Source organism: Cololabis saira, chromosome 6, assembly GCF_033807715.1.
Source record: "Cololabis saira isolate AMF1-May2022 chromosome 6, fColSai1.1, whole genome shotgun sequence".
NCBI classification, from domain to species: domain Eukaryota; kingdom Metazoa; phylum Chordata; class Actinopteri; order Beloniformes; family Belonidae; genus Cololabis; species Cololabis saira.
Window position 1 is genome coordinate 44,419,563 of NC_084592.1, and position 21,530 is coordinate 44,441,092.

The 21,530-nt window shown below is 51.2% G+C and overlaps 1 protein-coding gene across 7 annotated transcripts in view; it reads left to right on the forward strand.

The window, feature by feature from the left end:
* The window catches only part of lmo7a (LIM domain 7a), a 133,036-nt gene that overhangs the window by 17,826 nt on the left and 93,680 nt on the right, over positions 1-21,530 (forward strand). For all 7 annotated transcript variants that reach the window (XM_061724202.1, XM_061724196.1, XM_061724198.1 and 4 more), the window contains exons 2-3: positions 4,891-4,961; positions 18,671-18,740. In XM_061724202.1, coding sequence (XP_061580186.1) covers positions 4,891-4,961; positions 18,671-18,740 — 141 coding nt within the window. The remainder of the gene's footprint in view (positions 1-4,890; positions 4,962-18,670; positions 18,741-21,530) is intronic.

Sequence of the window (21,530 nt, forward strand, 5' to 3'; positions counted from 1 at the left end):
GTTGAGGACCAGGGTTAGGGTTGAGGATCAGGGTTAGGGTTGAGGACCAGGGTTAGGGTTGAGGACCAGGGTTAGGGTTGAGGACCAGGGTTAGGGTTGAGGACCAGGGTTAGGGTTGAGGACCAGGGTTGAGGACCAGGGTTGGGGTTGAGGACCAGGGTTAGGGTTGAGGACCAGGGTTAGGGTTGAGGACCAGGGTTGAGGACCAGGGTTAGGGTTGAGGACCAGGGTTGAGGACCAGGGTTAGGGTTGAGGACCAGGGTTAGGGTTGAGGACCAGGGTTGAGGACCAGGGTTAGGGTTGAGGACCAGGGTTAGGGTTGAGGACCAGGGTTGAGGACCAGGGTTGAGGACCAGGGTTAGGGTTGAGGACCAGGGTTAGGGTTGAGGACCAGGGTTAGGGTTGAGGACCAGGGTTGAGGACCAGGGTTAGGGTTGAGGACCAGGGTTAGGGTTGAGGACCAGGGTTAGGGTTGAGGACCAGGGTTAGGGTTGAGGACCAGGGTTGAGGACCAGGGTTAGGGTTGAGGACCAGGGTTAGGGTTGAGGACCAGGGTTAGGGTTGAGGACCAGGGTTGAGGACCAGGGTTAGGGTTGAGGACCAGGGTTAGGGTTGAGGACCAGGGTTGAGGACCAGGGTTAGGGTTGAGGACCAGGGTTAGGGTTGAGGACCAGGGTTAGGGTTGAGGACCAGAGGACTCGGCGTTTAACTCACAAGCTGCTACTTGAGGGCTTAAGCTTTCATAATTCTATAATAATCCGATCTTATTTCCCCCGTTTCATATTTTCAAAGGATTATCTTTTCTGGTTAAGAGTTGTGCGTGATCTGCAGCAGCTTTCGTCCCAGTTCAGGGTTCCCTCATCACCTTTTCACCGTCCTGCTGGAACTCTGAATGACACCGCTGAGCTGCTGGAGATCGGACCGATCAGAGATCAATAATGTCCTAATGTCCTTTAATGTCCTAACAACTGCTCCAATAAATCGTTGAATCAGTGATTTAGGGCCCACTGGTCCTGCAGGTTTTAGATGTTTCCTGCTTCATTAACAGACCTTGATGACGAACATTAATTAGAATGTGGGTGGATGCAAGGCAGCATCTAAAACTTGCAGGACCAGGTTTTTTTTTATTTATTTATTTATTTAAAGGACAATGTGCATTAAAAAATGGCTGCACCAAAGTTAGCCACAAGCTAATTTCCATCTGTAGTCCTTGACAAACATAAATAGTACACATTAGGGTTTACAATGACAGTGGACCAGGGTTAGGGTTGAGGACCAGGGATGAGGACCAGGGTTAGGGTTGAGGACCAGGGTTGAGGACCAGGGTTAGGGTTGAGGACCAGGGTTAGGGATGAGGACCAGGGTTAGGGATGAGGACCAGGGTTAGGGATGAGGACCAGGGTTAGGGTTGAGGACCAGGGTTGAGGACCAGGGTTAGGGTTGAGGACCAGGGTTAGGGTTGAGGACCAGGGTTAGGGTTGAGGACCAGGGTTAGGGATGAGGACCAGGGTTAGGGTTGAGGACCAGGGTTGAGGACCAGGGTTAGGGTTGAGGATCAGGGTTAGGGTTGAGGACCAGGGTTAGGGTTGAGGACCAGGGTTAGGGTTGAGGACCAGGGTTAGGGTTGAGGACCAGGGTTAGGGTTGAGGACCAGGGTTGAGGACCAGGGTTGGGGTTGAGGACCAGGGTTAGGGTTGAGGACCAGGGTTAGGGTTGAGGACCAGGGTTGAGGACCAGGGTTAGGGTTGAGGACCAGGGTTGAGGACCAGGGTTAGGGTTGAGGACCAGGGTTAGGGTTGAGGACCAGGGTTAGGGTTGAGGACCAGGGTTGAGGACCAGGGTTAGGGTTGAGGACCAGGGTTAGGGTTGAGGACCAGGGTTAGGGTTGAGGACCAGGGTTGAGGACCAGGGTTAGGGTTGAGGACCAGGGTTAGGGTTGAGGACCAGGGTTAGGGTTGAGGACCAGGGTTGAGGACCAGGGTTAGGGTTGAGGACCAGGGTTAGGGTTGAGGACCAGGGTTGAGGACCAGGGTTAGGGTTGAGGACCAGGGTTAGGGATGAGGACCAGGGTTAGGGTTGAGGACCAGGGTTGAGGACCAGGGTTAGGGTTGAGGACCAGGGTTAGGGTTGAGGACCAGGGTTAGGGTTGAGGACCAGGGTTAGGGTTGAGGACCAGGGTTAGGGTTGAGGACCAGGGTTGAGGACCAGGGTTGAGGACCAGGGTTAGGGTTGAGGATCAGGGTTAGGGTTGAGGACCAGGGTTAGGGTTGAGGACCAGGGTTGAGGACCAGGGTTGAGGACCAGGGTTAGGGTTGAGGACCAGGGTTAGGGTTGAGGACCAGGGTTAGGGTTGAGGACCAGGGTTAGGGTTGAGGACCAGGGATGAGGACCAGGGTTAGGGTTGAGGACCAGGGTTAGGGTTGAGGACCAGGGTTAGGGTTGAGGACCAGGGTTGAGGACCAGGGTTAGGGTTGAGGACCAGGGTTAGGGTTGAGGACCAGGGTTAGGGTTGAGGACCAGGGTTAGGGTTGAGGACCAGGGTTAGGGTTGAGGACCAGGGTTAGGGTTGAGGACCATTTCCTATTCCTTCCTTTTCTGAGGTGGAGGGGGGTGTTGGAGCTGGTTATTCTGCTAGAGGACTTTGGGACTAGTTAGTAGTCGTGTCAATCCTTAAAAGCACTGGAGTCAATCCTCCAATAGTGTAGAAATAGCGGTAGTGCAGTCGCCACACAGATCTGATCTCAGCTGATGGATGGAAACATTTATAGTGAGTTCAACATCATCATCCACTTCTCTGTGTTATTGAGCTGCAGTTGAAAACAAGCTCATATGGAAACTAGAACCAGGATGATGTTCTACTATCACGCAGGATCAGGACATTACTAGGTTTCTGTTAGGTCTGGAGCTGAACTGGTCTTGGTCTTGACTAATGGCGCTTTTTCCACTAGTACCTACTCAGCGCGACTCGACTTGCCCCGGTTTTGCGCTTTTACACTACGGGTGGAGGCGTGCCGAGTTGATACTGTTTCTGTATGTATTCTGCCAAGGTTCTAAGGGCCTGATTTACTAAAGGTTTGCGTGCGTAAAAACGTGTGCAAACTTGACAGCACCCGCAAACCAAAGTGCCAGCTGATCTACTAACAGCGTGCAAAGACGACTGTGCCTCTGAAATGCGCAAAATAGCACACGCTGTTCATTTAGTACTTTTGCCCTGATGAATAATCAATATTGGGCGTACCCGCCAGAAATCGCTAAATACTGGGAGGGGAAGATGCAAATATCTCCATTTACCACGCGCAATGAGATTTACCAAGCCTGAAAGTTTTTGCGGGGATTGTGATTGCGTCTGTATTTAATACGTTTGAAAGGAAGGTGCTAATCTCCACATGCAAAAGGAGAAATATTTTATTTGAATGTTAAATCGAGTATTATTCAGCAAAAGGTTGCCACAGGAGGCACATTCATTTTTTTATTCGTGATAATAAATAAATCACGTGTTTTCATGGAGAAAAAAGTGTTTCTCATTGTGCGCCTATACTTGTTCTGCAGTTGTCATACCCCGGTGTTGTGCCGTATTCAGCACCCCTGCCGTGAAAAGCACCCCCTCGTCTGACAAAAATGATATTCTCATTCCGTGTCACCTTCTGTTTAGCGGTGCAGATGTTCATAAACCTGGTGCTGAGGAGAGAATTAAAAAGGGATCTAGACGGAGCGATAAGGAACGACCAGATCTACCAGGAACTCTGTCACTTCATAGCTGCTCACGGCTCCAGCTGATTTCTCAGCAGCGCCGAGACAAACAAACAAACAAAAAAAAGCGTCGCCGCTTGAAGTTTCTCTCACTCTCATGTTTTAACTTGATATGGAACACAAGCCACAGACCCAGCAGCACATTTATCATCTCCTCCAGGTTGTAAAACTTAAATCTGTTTCTTCCAGAGAAAAAACATAATTAATGGACAAATAGAACCAAGTCATGATTATAATAAATCCGTAGTTTATTTGTGTGTGTGTGTGTGTGTGTGTGTGTGTGTGTGTGTGTGTGTGTGTGTGTGTAGTTGTGTAAGTGTGTGTGTGTGTGTGTGTGTGTGTGTGTGTGTGTGTGTGTGTGTGTGTGTGTGTGTGTGTGTGTGTGTGTGTGTAAGTGTGTGTGTGTGTAGTTGTGTAAGTGTGTGTGTGTGTGTGTGTGTGTGTGTAAGTGTGTGTGTGTGTAGTTGTGTAAGTGTGTGTGTGTGTGTGTGTGTGTGTGCGTGCGTGCGTGCGTGTGTGTGTGTGTAGTTGTGTAAGTGTGTGTGTGTGTGTGTGTGTGTGTGTAAGTGTGTGTGTGTGTGTGTGTGTGTGTAAGTGTGTGTGTGTGTGTGCGTGCGTGCGTGTGTGTGTGTGTGTGTGTGTGTGTGTAAGTGTGTGTGTGTGTGTAGTTGTGTAAGTGTGTGTGTGTGTGTGTGTGTGTGTGTGTGTGTAAGTGTGTGTGTGTGTGTGTGTGTGTGTGTGTGCCTGCGTGCGTGCGTGTGTGTGTGTAGTTGCATAACGGTTCCCGGTGTTTCTGCAGCCGCTTGAGATCATGGGAAAGGCATGAGGCTGCAGCGTCGCCCGGAGCTGCAGATGCTGCAGCAGCAGCAGTGCAGCCTGGGTAGTCGTGGGGGGGGGGGCGGGGGGTACCCCTGGTACCAGGGGTCCGGGGGGTCCGGGGTCCTGCCGCTCGGAGGAGAACCTGCAGCACCGGCCGCCCCCCCCCACCGAGACGTGTGGGAGCGCGGGAGGAAACGCCTCCCACTTCCTCCTCCTACTGTTCCCACATCCTACCTTTCTTCTCCTGCCCCCCCATCACCCATCACCCCCTCTGGCTGTTTTCCTCACAGTTTTTTCTCTTGTTTTGTTTTTCTTTCCCAGGCTGTAACCAAGAAACGCTTCAGAAGCCACGACTTCCGATCCGCCCTGGAGGACGGCGTTCTGCTGTGCGAGTAAGTAGTCTAAGTAGTCTAAGTAGTCCGGGTCCCGCCGGCCGCGCCGCCGGACCGCTCAGCCGTCCTCCGTCAGGTCCTCTGATCTCCGCCGTAAGTGTTGCTGGGTGGGATGGGATGGGGGGGGGGTGACCCGGGCCGGTCCTGCTTCCAGACGTGGGAGCCGTTCCTGCAGAAGCTGATGCTTCACAGATGGTACAGATTTGTGGACCGGGCTCGGTGCCACCCGGCTCTAATGAGAAGCCGGGGAATGAAACACGTCCAGATGAAACCGCCGCAGGACCTCAGGACGCCGCGGGGCGCCGTTTTCCCAGGAGAGAGCGCATCAGGACTCTGAACCGGCTGCAAAACAACGTTATCGGGGCAGGAGAGGGTCTGATGTTGACATGGGGGGGTTTGTAGCCGTTATGTGAGTGGGGGGTGAATGATTCTGATGGACACGTTGATGGGATTTGCACCTGAGTAGGAGGATTTAACCCCCGCTCTCTGCTGGTGCCAATGAGAAGCTTCTCTCTCTGCAGGACTCAGCCCGACTTCAGCCCGACTTCATCCCGACTTCATCCCGACTTCAGCCCGACTTCATCCCGACTTCATCCCGACTTCAGTCCGACTTCAGCCCGACTTCAGTCCGACTTCAGTCCGACTTCAGCCCGACTTCATCCCGACTTCAGCCCGACTTCAGCCCGACTTCAGCCCGACTTCATCCCGACTTCAGTCCGACTTCAGTCCGACTTAAGCCCGACTTCATCCCGACTTCAGTCCGACTTCATCCCGACTTCAGTCCGACTTCAGCCCGACTTCATCCCGACTTCAGTCCGACTTCAGTCCGACTTAAGCCCGACTTCATCCCGACTTCAGTCCGACTTCATCCCGACTTCAGCCCGACTTCAGCCCGACTTCAGCTCGACTTCAGTCCGACTTCAGTCCGACTTCATCCCGACTTCATCCCGACCTCATCCCGACTTCAGTCCGACTTCAGTCCGACTTCATCCCGACTTCAGCCCGACTTCATCCCGACTTCAGTCCGACTTCATCCCGACTTCAGTCCGACTTCATCCCGACTTCAGTCCGACTTCAGTCCGACTTCATCCCGACTTCAGCCCGACTTCATCCCGACTTCAGTCCGACTTCATCCCGACTTCAGTCCGACTTCAGTCCGACTTCAGCCCGACTTCAGCCCGACTTCATTCCGACTTCAGTCCGACTTCATTCCGACTTCAGTCCGACTTCAACCCGACTTCATTCCGACTTCATTCCGACTTCAGCCCGACTTTAATCCGACTTCAGCCCGACTTCAGCCCGACTTCATTCCGACTTCATTCCGACTTCAGCCCGACTTCATTCCGACTTTAGTCCGACTTCATCCCGACTTCATCCCGACTTCAGCCCGACTTCAGTCCGACTTCATTCCGACTTCAGTCCGACTTCAACCCGACTTCAGCCCGACTTCATTCCGACTTCATTCCGACTTCAGCCCGACTTCATTCCGACTTTAGTCCGACTTCATCCCGACTTCATCCCGACTTCAGCCCGACTTTAGTCCGACTTCATCCCGACTTTAGTCCGACTTCAGTCCGACTTCAGCTCGACTTCAGTCCGACTTTAATCCGACTTCAGTCCGACTTCAGTCCGACTTCAGTCCGACTTCATCCCGACTTCAGCCCGACTTCAGTCCGACTTCAGTCCGACTTCAGTCCGACTTCATTCCGACTTCATTCCGACTTCAGCCCGACTTCATCCCGACTTCAGCCCGATTTCAGCCCGACTTCATCCCGACTTCAGTCCGACTTCAGTCCGACTTCAGTCCGACTTCAATCCGACTTCAGTCCGACTTCAGCCCGACTTCAGCCCGACTTCAGTCCGACTTCATCCCGACTTCAGCCCGATTTCAGCCCGACTTCATCCCGACTTCAGTCCAACTTCATCCCGACTTCAGTCCGACTTCAGTCCGACTTCAGCCCGACTTCAGCCCGACTTCAACTCGACTTCAGTCCGACTTCAGCCCGACTTCAGTCCGACTTCAGCCCGACTTCAGCCCGATTTCAGCCCGACTTCATCCCGACTTCAGTCCAACTTCATCCCGACTTCAGTCCGACTTCAGTCCGACTTCAGTCCGACTTCAGTCCGACTTCAATCCGACTTCAATCCGACTTCATCCCGACTTCAGTCCGACTTCATCCCGACTTCAGTCCGACTTCAGTCCGACTTCAGCCCGACTTCAGTCGGACTTCAGTCCGACTTCAGCTCGACTTCATCCCGACTTCATCCCGACTTCAGTCCGACTTCAGCCCGACTTCAGTCCGACTTCATCCCAACTTCAGCCCGACTTCATCCCAACTTCAGCCCGACTTCAGTCGGACTTCAGTCCGACTTCAGCTCGACTTCATCCCGACTTCATCCCGACTTCAGTCCGACTTCAGCTCGACTTCAGTCCGACTTCAGCCCGACTTCAGTCCGACTTCAGCCCGACTTAAACTCGACTTCAGTCCGACTTCAGTCCGACTTCAGTCCGACTTCAGCCCGACTTAAACTCGACTTCATCCCGACTTCATCCCGACTTCATCCCGACTTCAGCCCGACTTTAGCCCGACTTAAAGCCCGACTTCAGTCCGACTTAAACTCGACTTCAATCCGACTTCAATCCGACTTCAATCCGACTTCAGTCCGACTTCAGCCCGACTTCAGCCCGACTTCAGTCCGACTTCATCCCGACTTCAGTCCGACTTCAGTCCGACTTCAGTCCGACTTCAGTCCGACTTCATCTCGACTTAAAGTCCGACTTCAGTCCGACTTCAGCCCGACTTCAGCCCGATTTCAGCCCGACTTCATCCCGACTTCAGTCCAACTTCATCCCGACTTCAGTCCGACTTCAGTCCGACTTCAGTCCGACTTCAGTCCGACTTCAGTCCGACTTCAATCCGACTTCAATCCGACTTCATCCCGACTTCATCCCGACTTCATCCCGACTTCATCCCGACTTCATCCTGACTTCATCCCGACTTCGACTTCAGCCCGACTTCAGTCCGACTTCAGTCCGACTTCAGTCCGACTTCAGTCCGACTTCAGTCCGACTTTAGTCCGACTTCAGTCCGACTTCAGCCCGACTTCAGTCCGACTTCAACTCGACTTCAGTCCGACTTCAACTCGACTTCAGTCCGACTTCAGCTCGACTTCAGCCCGACTTCAGTCCGACTTCAGTCCGACTTCAGTCCGACTTCAGTCCGACTTCAGTCCGACTTCAGTCCGACTTCAGTCCGACTTCAGTCCGACTTCAGCCCGACTTCAGTCCGACTTCAACCCGACTTCAGTCCGACTTCATCCCGACTTCAGCCCGACTTCAGTCCGACTTCAGTCCGACTTTAGTCCGACTTCAGTCCGACTTCAGTCCGACTTCATCCCGACTTCACTCCGACTTCAGTCCGACTTTAGTCCGACTTCAGTCCGACTTCAGTCCGACTTCAGCCCGACTTCAGCCCGACTTCACTCCGACTTCAGTCCGACTTCAGTCCGACTTTAGTCCGACTTCAGTCCGACTTCAGTCCGACTTCATCCCGACTTCACTCCGACTTCAGTCCGACTTTAGTCCGACTTCAGTCCGACTTCAGTCCGACTTCAGCCCGACTTCATCCCGACTTCACTCCGACTTCAGTCCGACTTTAGTCCGACTTCAGTCCGACTTCAGTCCGACTTCAGCCCGACTTCAGCTCGACTTCATTCCGACTTCAGTCCGACTTTAGTCCGACTTCAGTCCGACTTCAGTCCGACTTCATCCCGACTTCACTCCGACTTCAGTCCGACTTTAGTCCGACTTCAGTCCGACTTCAGTCCGACTTCAGTCCGACTTCAGTCCGACTTCATCCCGACTTCACTCCGACTTCAGTCCGACTTTAGTCCGACTTCAGTCCGACTTCAGTCCGACTTCAGCCCGACTTCAGCTCGACTTCATTCCGACTTCATTCCGACTTCAGTCCGACTTCATCCCGACTTTAGTCCGACTTCAGTCCGACTTCAGTCCGACTTTAGTCCGACTTCAGCCCGACTTCACTCCGACTTCAGTCCGACTTTAGTCCGACTTCAGTCCGACTTCAGTCCGACTTCACTCCGACTTCAGTCCGACTTCAGTCCGACTTCACTCCGACTTCAGTCCGACTTTAGTCCGACTTCAGTCCGACTTCAGTCCGACTTCAGCCCGACTTCAGCTCGACTTCATTCCGACTTCATTCCGACTTCATCCCGACTTTAGTCCGACTTCAGTCCGACTTCAGTCCGACTTCAGTCCGACTTCAGTCCGACTTCACTCCGACTTCAGTCCGACTTTAGTCCGACTTCAGTCCGACTTCAGTCCGACTTCAGCCCGACTTCAGCTCGACTTCATTCCGACTTCATTCCGACTTCAGTCCGACTTCATCCCGACTTCAGTCCGACTTCAGTCCGACTTCAGCCCGACTTCAGCCCGACTTCAGTCCGACTTCACTCCGACTTCAGCCCGACTTCAGCCCGACTTCAGTCCGACTTCACTCCGACTTCAGTCCGACTTCAGTCCGACTTCATCCCGACTTCATCCCGACTTCAGTCCGACTTCAGTCCGACTTCAGCCCGACTTCAGTCCGACTTCAGTCCGACTTCAGTCCGACTTCATCCCGACTTCAGCCCGACTTCAGTCCGACTTCAGTCCGACTTCAGTCCGACTTTAGTCCGACTTCAGTCCGACTTAAACTCGACTTCATCCCGAATTCATCCCGACTTCAGTCCGACTTAAACTCGACTTCAGCCCGACTTCAGCCCGACTTCAGTCCGACTCTAGTCCGACTTCAGTCCGACTTCAGTCCGACTTCAGTCCGACTCTAGTCCGACTTCAGTCCGACTTCAGTCCGACTTCAGCCCGACTTCAGCCCGACTTCATCCCGACTTCAGTCCGACTTCAGCCCGACTTCAACTCGACTTCAGTCCGACTTCAGTCCGACTTCATCCCGACTTCAGCCCGACTTCAGCCCGACTTCAGTCCGACTTCATCCCGACTTCACCCCGACTTCATCCCGACTTCAGTCCGACTTCAGCCCGACTTCAGTCCGACTTCAGCCCGACTTCAGTCCGACTTCAGTCCGACTTAAGTCCGACTTCAGCCCGACTTCAGCCCGACTTCAGTCCGACTTAAGCCCGACTTTAGTCCGACTTAAGCCCGACTTCAGCCCGACTTCAGCCCGACTTCAGCCCGACTTCAGTCCGACTTCAGTCCGACTTAAGTCCGACTTCAGCCCGACTTCAGCCCGACTTCAGTCCGACTTAAGCCCGACTTAAGTCCGACTTCAGCCCGACTTCAGTCCGACTTCAGTCCGACTTCAGTCCGACTTCAGTCCGACTTCAGCCCGACTTCAGCCCGACTTCAGTCCGACTTCAGTCCGACTTCAGTCCGACTTCAGTCCGACTTCAGCCCGACTTCAGTCCGACTTCAGTCCGACTTCAGTCCGACTTCAGTCCGACTTAATCCCGACTTTAGTCCGACTTCAGCCCGACTTCAGTCCGACTTCAGTCCGACTTCAGCCCGACTTCAGCCCGACTTCATCCCGACTTCATCCCGACTTCAGTCCGACTTCAGTCCGACTTCAGTCCGACTTTAGTCCGACTTCAGCCCGACTTCAGTCCGACTTCAGTCCGACTTCAGTCCGACTTAATCCCGACTTTAGTCCGACTTCAGCCCGACTTCAGTCCGACTTCAGTCCGACTTCAGTCCGACTTCAGTCCGACTTAATCCCGACTTTAGTCCGACTTCAGCCCGACTTCAGTCCGACTTCAACCCGACTTAAAGACCGACTTCAGTCCGACTTCAGTCCGACTTCAGTCCGACTTCAGTCCGACTTCAGTCCGACTTCAGTCCGACTTCAACCCGACTTCATCCCGACTTCATCCCGACTTTAGTCCGACTTCAGCCCGACTTCAGCCCGACTTCATCCCGACTTCAGCCAGACTTTAGTCCGACTTCAGTCCGACTTAAGTCCGACTTCAGTCCGACTTCAGTCCGACTTCAGCCCGACTTCAGTCCGACTTCAGCCCGACTTCAGCCCGACTTCAGCCAGACTTTAGTCCGACTTCAGTCCGACTTCAGTCCGACTTCAGTCCGACTTCAGTCCGACTTCAGTCCGACTTCAGTCCGACTTCAGTCCGACTCAAGTCCGACTTCAGTCCGACTTCAGTCCGACTTCAGTCCGACTTCAGTCCGACTTCAGCCCGACTTCAGTCCGACTTCATCCCAACTTCAGCCCGACTTCATCCCAACTTCAGCCCGACTTCAGTCGGACTTCAGTCCGACTTCAGCTCGACTTCATCCCGACTTCATCCCGACTTCAGTCCGACTTCAGCTCGACTTCAGTCCGACTTCAGCCCGACTTCAGTCCGACTTCAGCCCGACTTAAACTCGACTTCAGTCCGACTTCAGTCCGACTTCAGTCCGACTTCAGCCCGACTTAAACTCGACTTCATCCCGACTTCATCCCGACTTCATCCCGACTTCAGCCCGACTTTAGCCCGACTTAAAGCCCGACTTCAGTCCGACTTAAACTCGACTTCAATCCGACTTCAATCCGACTTCAATCCGACTTCAGTCCGACTTCAGCCCGACTTCAGCCCGACTTCAGTCCGACTTCATCCCGACTTCAGTCCGACTTCAGTCCGACTTCAGTCCGACTTCAGTCCGACTTCATCTCGACTTAAAGTCCGACTTCAGTCCGACTTCAGCCCGACTTCAGCCCGATTTCAGCCCGACTTCATCCCGACTTCAGTCCAACTTCATCCCGACTTCAGTCCGACTTCAGTCCGACTTCAGTCCGACTTCAGTCCGACTTCAGTCCGACTTCAATCCGACTTCAATCCGACTTCATCCCGACTTCATCCCGACTTCATCCCGACTTCATCCCGACTTCATCCTGACTTCATCCCGACTTCGACTTCAGCCCGACTTCAGTCCGACTTCAGTCCGACTTCAGTCCGACTTCAGTCCGACTTCAGTCCGACTTTAGTCCGACTTCAGTCCGACTTCAGCCCGACTTCAGTCCGACTTCAACTCGACTTCAGTCCGACTTCAACTCGACTTCAGTCCGACTTCAGCTCGACTTCAGCCCGACTTCAGTCCGACTTCAGTCCGACTTCAGTCCGACTTCAGTCCGACTTCAGTCCGACTTCAGTCCGACTTCAGTCCGACTTCAGTCCGACTTCAGTCCGACTTCAGCCCGACTTCAGTCCGACTTCAACCCGACTTCAGTCCGACTTCATCCCGACTTCAGCCCGACTTCAGTCCGACTTCAGTCCGACTTTAGTCCGACTTCAGTCCGACTTCAGTCCGACTTCATCCCGACTTCACTCCGACTTCAGTCCGACTTTAGTCCGACTTCAGTCCGACTTCAGTCCGACTTCAGCCCGACTTCAGCCCGACTTCACTCCGACTTCAGTCCGACTTCAGTCCGACTTTAGTCCGACTTCAGTCCGACTTCAGTCCGACTTCATCCCGACTTCACTCCGACTTCAGTCCGACTTTAGTCCGACTTCAGTCCGACTTCAGTCCGACTTCAGCCCGACTTCATCCCGACTTCACTCCGACTTCAGTCCGACTTTAGTCCGACTTCAGTCCGACTTCAGTCCGACTTCAGCCCGACTTCAGCTCGACTTCATTCCGACTTCAGTCCGACTTTAGTCCGACTTCAGTCCGACTTCAGTCCGACTTCATCCCGACTTCACTCCGACTTCAGTCCGACTTTAGTCCGACTTCAGTCCGACTTCAGTCCGACTTCAGTCCGACTTCAGTCCGACTTCATCCCGACTTCACTCCGACTTCAGTCCGACTTTAGTCCGACTTCAGTCCGACTTCAGTCCGACTTCAGCCCGACTTCAGCTCGACTTCATTCCGACTTCATTCCGACTTCAGTCCGACTTCAGTCCGACTTTAGTCCGACTTCAGCCCGACTTCACTCCGACTTCAGTCCGACTTTAGTCCGACTTCAGTCCGACTTCAGTCCGACTTCACTCCGACTTCAGTCCGACTTCAGTCCGACTTCACTCCGACTTCAGTCCGACTTTAGTCCGACTTCAGTCCGACTTCAGTCCGACTTCAGCCCGACTTCAGCTCGACTTCATTCCGACTTCATTCCGACTTCAGTCCGACTTCATCCCGACTTCAGTCCGACTTCAGTCCGACTTCAGCCCGACTTCAGCCCGACTTCAGTCCGACTTCACTCCGACTTCAGCCCGACTTCAGCCCGACTTCAGTCCGACTTCACTCCGACTTCAGTCCGACTTCAGTCCGACTTCATCCCGACTTCATCCCGACTTCAGTCCGACTTCAGTCCGACTTCAGCCCGACTTCAGTCCGACTTCAGTCCGACTTCAGTCCGACTTCATCCCGACTTCAGCCCGACTTCAGTCCGACTTCAGTCCGACTTCAGTCCGACTTTAGTCCGACTTCAGTCCGACTTAAACTCGACTTCATCCCGAATTCATCCCGACTTCAGTCCGACTTAAACTCGACTTCAGCCCGACTTCAGCCCGACTTCAGTCCGACTCTAGTCCGACTTCAGTCCGACTTCAGTCCGACTTCAGTCCGACTCTAGTCCGACTTCAGTCCGACTTCAGTCCGACTTCAGTCCGACTCTAGTCCGACTTCAGTCCGACTTCAGTCCGACTTCAGCCCGACTTCAGCCCGACTTCATCCCGACTTCAGTCCGACTTCAGCCCGACTTCAACTCGACTTCAGTCCGACTTCAGTCCGACTTCATCCCGACTTCAGCCCGACTTCAGCCCGACTTCAGTCCGACTTCATCCCGACTTCACCCCGACTTCATCCCGACTTCAGTCCGACTTCAGCCCGACTTCAGTCCGACTTCAGCCCGACTTCAGTCCGACTTCAGTCCGACTTAAGTCCGACTTCAGCCCGACTTCAGCCCGACTTCAGTCCGACTTAAGCCCGACTTTAGTCCGACTTAAGCCCGACTTCAGCCCGACTTCAGCCCGACTTCAGCCCGACTTCAGTCCGACTTCAGTCCGACTTAAGTCCGACTTCAGCCCGACTTCAGCCCGACTTCAGTCCGACTTAAGCCCGACTTAAGTCCGACTTCAGCCCGACTTCAGTCCGACTTCAGTCCGACTTCAGTCCGACTTCAGTCCGACTTCAGCCCGACTTCAGCCCGACTTCAGTCCGACTTCAGTCCGACTTCAGTCCGACTTCAGTCCGACTTCAGCCCGACTTCAGTCCGACTTCAGTCCGACTTCAGTCCGACTTCAGTCCGACTTAATCCCGACTTTAGTCCGACTTCAGCCCGACTTCAGTCCGACTTCAGTCCGACTTCAGCCCGACTTCAGCCCGACTTCATCCCGACTTCATCCCGACTTCAGTCCGACTTCAGTCCGACTTCAGTCCGACTTTAGTCCGACTTCAGCCCGACTTCAGTCCGACTTCAGTCCGACTTCAGTCCGACTTAATCCCGACTTTAGTCCGACTTCAGCCCGACTTCAGTCCGACTTCAGTCCGACTTCAGTCCGACTTCAGTCCGACTTAATCCCGACTTTAGTCCGACTTCAGCCCGACTTCAGTCCGACTTCAACCCGACTTAAAGACCGACTTCAGTCCGACTTCAGTCCGACTTCAGTCCGACTTCAGTCCGACTTCAGTCCGACTTCAGTCCGACTTCAACCCGACTTCATCCCGACTTCATCCCGACTTTAGTCCGACTTCAGCCCGACTTCAGCCCGACTTCATCCCGACTTCAGCCAGACTTTAGTCCGACTTCAGTCCGACTTCAGTCCGACTTCAGTCCGACTTAATCCCGACTTTAGTCCGACTTCAGCCCGACTTCAGTCCGACTTCAGTCCGACTTCAGTCCGACTTCAGTCCGACTTAATCCCGACTTTAGTCCGACTTCAGCCCGACTTCAGTCCGACTTCAACCCGACTTAAAGACCGACTTCAGTCCGACTTCAGTCCGACTTCAGTCCGACTTCAGTCCGACTTCAGTCCGACTTCAGTCCGACTTCAACCCGACTTCATCCCGACTTCATCCCGACTTTAGTCCGACTTCAGCCCGACTTCAGCCCGACTTCATCCCGACTTCAGCCAGACTTTAGTCCGACTTCAGTCCGACTTAAGTCCGACTTCAGTCCGACTTCAGTCCGACTTCAGCCCGACTTCAGTCCGACTTCAGCCCGACTTCAGCCCGACTTCAGCCAGACTTTAGTCCGACTTCAGTCCGACTTCAGTCCGACTTCAGTCCGACTTCAGTCCGACTTCAGTCCGACTTCAGTCCGACTTCAGTCCGACTCAAGTCCGACTTCAGTCCGACTTCAGTCCGACTTCAGTCCGACTTCAGTCCGACTTCAGTCCGACTCAAGTCCGACTTCAGTCCGACTTCAGTCCGACTTCAGTCCGACTTCAGTCCGACTTCAGTCCGACTTCAGTCCGACTCAAGTCCGACTTCAGTCCGACTTCAGTCCGACTTCAGTCCGACTTCAGCCCGACTTCATTCCGACTTCAGTCCGACTTCAGTCCGACTTCAGTCCGACTTCAGTCCGACTTCAGTCCGACTTCAGTCCGACTCAAGTCCGACTTCAGTCCGACTTCAGTCCGACTTCAGTCCGACTTCAGTCCGACTTCAGTCCGACTTCAGTCCGACTTCAGTCCGACTCAAGTCCGACTTCAGTCCGACTTCAGTCCGACTTCAGTCCGACTTCAGTCCGACTTCAGTCCGACTCAAGTCCGACTTCAGTCCGACTTCAGTCCGACTTCAGTCCGACTTCAGTCCGACTCAAGTCCGACTTCAGTCCGACTTCAGTCCGACTTCATCCCGACTTCAGCCCGACTTAAGCCCGACTTCAGTCCGACTTCAGTCCGACTTCATTCCGACTTCAGTCCGACTTCAGTCCGACTTCAGTCCGACTTCAGCCCGACTTCAACTCGACTTCAGTCCGACTTCATCTCGACTTCATCTCGACTTCAGCCCGACTTCAGTCCGACTTCATCCCGACTTCAGCCCGACTTCAGTCCGACTTCATCTCGACTTCATCTCGACTTCAGTCCGACTTCAGTCCGACTTCATCTCGACTTCAGTCCGACTTCAGCCCGACTTCATCCCGACTTCATCCCGACTTCAGTCCGACTTCAGTCCGACTTCAGTCCGACTTCAGCCCGACTTCAGCCCGACTTCAACCCGACTTCAGTCCGACTTCAGTCCGACTTCATCCCGACTTCATCTCGACTTCATCTCGACTTCAGTCCGACTTCAGTCCGACTTCATCCCGACTTCATCTCGACTTCATCTCGACTTCAGCCCGACTTCAGTCCGACTTCAGCCCGACTTCAGCCCGACTTCAGCCCGACTTCGGCCCTTCAGACTTCGAGGGTCCGTCGGTGTTTTCTCAGCGCGAGGAAGAGGAAGGCAGATTAAATCACCTTCACCTACGAGCCTCGCAGCCCCGACTCCCATTGTGTCGCCTGCGGAGGAATGCTCGGTGTTTCTCACACACATGATTGCATCCGGCTCGGCTAACCGTGTGTGTTATCTCATGAAGCTCTATTGTCTTCACTCCTAGATGACTAACATGAACCCAAGTGGCCCGTAAATTCTTCCGTTCCATGTAGCGTCGGCCCATCCCATCCGCCCCCAGCCTCCAGCCGGGACCTCGGATGGCTTTCCCTCATGCCGAGCTCATGCTTTTTCTCATTCTCAGAAAAACATGTGCTGCACATTTCTGGCTCTGGTTTTACATAACCGGGGAGGATTTACGAGCGGCATGTGGTCACCGCTAGAATCTGACCCGGCTGATGTCGTCATGCAGCTTCTGCTTCGCTCCAGTTAATCAAACTCCGAGGTGCTTGGATTGGGGTCAAAGGTCAACCCGTGGTTTTACAAAATGCAAATATTTGACCATCGCTGCCACGAAGAGGAACCTGGAAGGGTTTGCATTTGTTTGCTAAATCAAACATGAATGCAAAACTAACTTCCTGCAAAGTTTTCAGTTATTTTATAAAGAATATTTGTGTATTTTTTAAATCAGGGGTCGGCAACCCGCGGCGGCATGCGGCATGCGGCTCTTTAGCACCGCCCTAGTGGCTCCTGGAGCTTTTTAGATAATTTAGGCCTTTTTTAAAACTTTTTTTCTTTTTTTTTCTTTTTTTCCTTTTTTCTTCTCTTTTTCTTTTTTTCCCTTTTTTCTCTTTTTTCTCTTTTTTTCCCTTTTCTCTTTTTTTTCTTTCTTTTTTTCCTTTTTTTCTTTTTTCCTTTTTTTCTTTTTTTTCTTTTTTCCTTTTTTTCTCTTTTTTTCCTTTTTTTCTTCTCTTTTTCTTTTTTTCCTTTTTTTCTCTTTTTTTCTCTTTTTTTCCCTTTTCTCTTTTTTTTCTTCTTTTTTTCCTTTTTTTCTTTTTTCCTTTTTTCTCTTTTTTCTCTTTTTTTCCCTTTTTTTCCTTTTCTTTTCTCTCTTTTTTTCCCTTTTTTTCCTTTTCTTTTATCTCTTTTTTTCTTCTTTTTTTCCTTTTTTTCTTCTCTTTTTTTTCTCCTTTTTTTCTCTTTTTTTCTCTTTTTTGCCCTTTTCTCTTTTTTTCTTCTTTTTCCTTTTTTTCTTTTTTTCCTTTTTTCTTCTCTTTTTCTTTTTTTTCCCTTTTTTTCTCTTTTTTCTCTTTTTTTCCCTTTTCTCTTTTTTTTCTTCTTTTTTTCCTTTTTTTCTTTTTTCCTTTTTTCCTTTTTTTCTTTTTTTCTCTTTTTTTTCCTTTTTTTCTTCTCTTTTTCCTTTTTCCCTTTTTTCTCTTTTTTTCCCTTTTCTCTTTTTTTCTTCTTTTTTTCCATTTTTTCTTTTTTCCTTTTTTTCTCTTTTTTTCCCCTTTTTTCTCTTTTTTCTCTTTTTTGCCCTTTTCTCTTTTTTTCTTCTTTTTCCTTTTTTTCTTTTTTCCTTTTTTTTCTTTTTTTCCTTTTTTTCTTCTCTTTTTCTTTTTTTCCTTTTTTTCTCTTTTTTTCTCTTTTATTCCCTTTTCTCTTTTTTTTCTTCTTCTTTTTTCCTTTTTTTCTTTTTTCCTTTTTTCCCTTTTTTTCTCTTTTTTTCCTTTTCTTTTATCTCTTTTTTTCTTCCTTTTTCCTTTCCTTTTTAATTTCGACATTTTGACTTTTTTCTCGAAGTGTATAATGAAAAAAAAAATCTTCCCCCAGTTCTAACTAATATAGATACATGTAGCATGTGTTGCCTTCATCCTAAGGCTTATACAAGACGTTTCATTTTTTGCGGCTCCAGACATATTTGTCTTTTGTAGTTTTGGTCCAATACGGCTCTTTCAACATTTTGTGTTGCCGACCCCTGTTTTAAATGATCAGCCGCGCTGAGGCTTCAGGTCGTGGGATTTGTTTCCACTTTGTGTTTCTTTGCCTCGTCTGTTCTCTGAGCTGCTGAAAGCTGGGTGGTGTTTGGGTCTGTGGGGGTTAATTCTGCCTTTTGGGGGGGGCAATTGTTTACACGGTGTTCTAAACTGAAACCAGGTAGCTGCTGTTAAACAAGGTCGTAAAAACGAACGGCAGCGAGTCTCGTTCACCCGCCGCCAGTCGGGCCAGCAGATGGCGAAGCGCGTGCACGCAGCTTTTCCCTCGCTCCCTCTCTCTTTCTCTCTCCCTCGCTCCCTCTCTCTTCCCCTCGCTCCCTCTCCCGCTCTGATGTTCTCTGATCTGATCCTCCGTCTCCTTCTGCTCACAGTCTGATCAACAACATCCAGCCCGGCGTCATCCGGAGGGTGAACCGGCTGCCGACGCCCATCGCTGGCCTGGTGAGTCTTGAGTTATTCTCTCCTTGTTTTTACTTCTTCTCTCCTTTTTTATTTAAAGTTCCAGCCGAAGTAGAAGTGGAATAAAACTCCAGATGAGTTCAAACTCATCCTGGAAGCTCAGTGGCTCGTTTCAGACATCTGCAGCGTTAACTGCAGCTCTTACTCTCCGCATGGGAAGCATCTGTTGAGTGTGTGCGTGTGTGTGTGTGTGTGTGTGTGTGTGTGTGTGTGTGTGTGTGTGTGTGTGTGTGTGTGTGTGTGTTAAACGGTTGAGGCGCAGCAGCAGCTGAGCGGCTGGTGACAGGTCCGAGGCTCGGCTGCCAGGGAGAGAGAAGCTTCAGTGACCCGTCGCTCCTCGTCCACGCCGCGTCTCCGTCCACATATCCGTCTCCAATCAGAACTGGGTTTGATTGATTCAAATGTCAAGAATTGATTCAATTCTTAAGATTCAGAATCGATTATCACGATATTATTTTTATCGTACCGTATTTTCACAACCATACAGCGCAACGTACGAAAAGGCGCCGTCTACACACACATATGACCCGCCGCCTTACAACAACACACACACAAGCATACAAGTGTGCGTATTTAAAAATAGAGCGGGAGCAAAACTGAGTTTGATTGTGCTTTATTAAAGTCTTTATTACAAAGTACTAACATTTTTTTAATCACCAATGAATAATCAAAATTTTAAAAACAAGCACGTTACCGGTAATCGTCATTAATCAAACCCATCCAAGTCCTCATCCTCCGTTTCTGAATTAAACAGATGTGCTAAATCAAATATGCCAGTTCCACTTTCTTCGTTTACATGCGCCTTATGGTCGTGAAAATACGGTCATAATCTTATTAATTATCAGGATTATTTTTTGAGTTGTTACCTGACTGTAGTAACGCAACATAGTAAGGGAAGCGTCTGGAAATCTGGGAACTAAATCGTTACCAAGAAATCTCTTCACCAATGTGTTTCTAAAGGTGTCTAATAACATGTCCTAAAAAGTTGAAATTCAACTCCTGGGGGAAACCTCGTAAAAAATTGCACAAAGTTGGGGTACCAATAACTGATTTTTGAAAAATCGAAAATGCTTAATTTGGCCTTAATTAACTTGTGAGGGGTTAAACTAGGGGTTTTTTATGATTCTGAGTTCATTTATAGCATTTGTTTTTCACTACAACCATTCCTTAGTGGAAAAACTGCCACACCATTTTTTGCATTGACATAAGATTGCATTTATTACAATTCATTTCACATTAGTCAGAGCAAACAGTGATCCCCCTTGTGGAATGCTTTATGAGTCAATGTCTGAGTATTCCTCATCAATGCCATCACTTTTAAAGTAATCATAGCTATCCATCCATCCATCCATCGTTCGCCGCTTATCCGTTCCCAGGTCGCGGGGGCAGCAGTCTCAACAGAGATGCCCAGACTTCCTTCACCCCAGACACTTCCTCCATCTCTTCCTCCATCTCTTCCTCCATCTCTTCCTCCATCTCTTCCTCCAGCTCTTCCTCCAGCTCTTCCTCCAGCTCTTCCTCCATCTCTTCCTCCAGCTCTTCCTCCATCTCTTCCTCCATCTCTTCCTCCAGCTCTTCCTCCAGCTCTTCCTCCAGCTCTTCCTCCATCTCTTCCTCCAGCTCTTCCTCCAGCTCTTCCTCCAGCTCTTCCTCCAGCTCTTCCTCCATGTCTTCCTCCATCTCTTCCGGGGGGAGTCCGAGGCGTTCCCAGGCCAGCCGAGAGACATAGTCTCTCCAGCGTGTCCTGGGTCTTCCCCGGGGTCTCCTCCCGGAGGGACATGCCTGGAACACCTCCCTAGGGAGGAGGGACATGCCTGGAACATCTCCCTAGGGAGGATGGACATGCCTGGAACACCTCCCTAGGGAGGATCCAGGAGGATCCGATACAGATGTCCAAGCCACCTCAGCTGACTCCTCTCAATGTGAAGGAGCAGCGGCTCGACTCCGAGCTCCTCCCAGGTGACCGAACTCCTCACCCTATCTCTTAGGGAGCGTCCAGCCACCCTGTGGAGGAAACTCATCTCTAAGGGAGCGTCCAGCCACCCTGCGGAGGAAACTCATCTCTAAGGGAGCGTCCAGCCACCCTGCGGAGGAAACTCATCTCTAAGGGAGCGTCCAGCCACCCTGCGGAGGAAACTCATCTCTAAGGGAGCGTCCAGCCACCCTGCGGAGGAAACTCATCTCGGCCGCTTGTATCCGCAATCTCGTCCTTTCGGTCACTACCCAAAGTTCATCACCATAGGTGAGGGTAGGTGCGTAGATTGACCGGTAAATCGAGAGCTTCGCCTTTCGACTCAGCTCCTACCACGAAGGTCGGGTACATCGACCGCATAACTGCGGACGCTGCATAACTCATAGTCATAGCTAATGAAAGTAATATACTTTGCATGTACACACAAATGTTACTGACCTAAATCGAGCCATCTGTAGCAGTAGCCAATGCCTCTCTCACAATTAAAGTGTCAGCATCATTGTCACTCTGCACAACGGTGATGCTAAGCTCCCGGAATGTTGAAGAGAGGAGGTGAATGAGCTCACTCTTATTATGGCTGTTGTCCAAGAACTTTGCTCTTGGTGTCCAGTCTATCAGATCCGGTCGAATCTGGAGATCACAGCATGTTTTCTTGGTACGTCGGATGTGGTCATGATCTTTTGGCGATCTGTTATAGCCATCAAAGACCACAATGATCTTTTGACAGTTACGGCCAAGATGCTGCAGGTAGCTTAGGTAACTGTTGGCAATCTCCTGCCAAGTCTGACCTTGTTCCCACT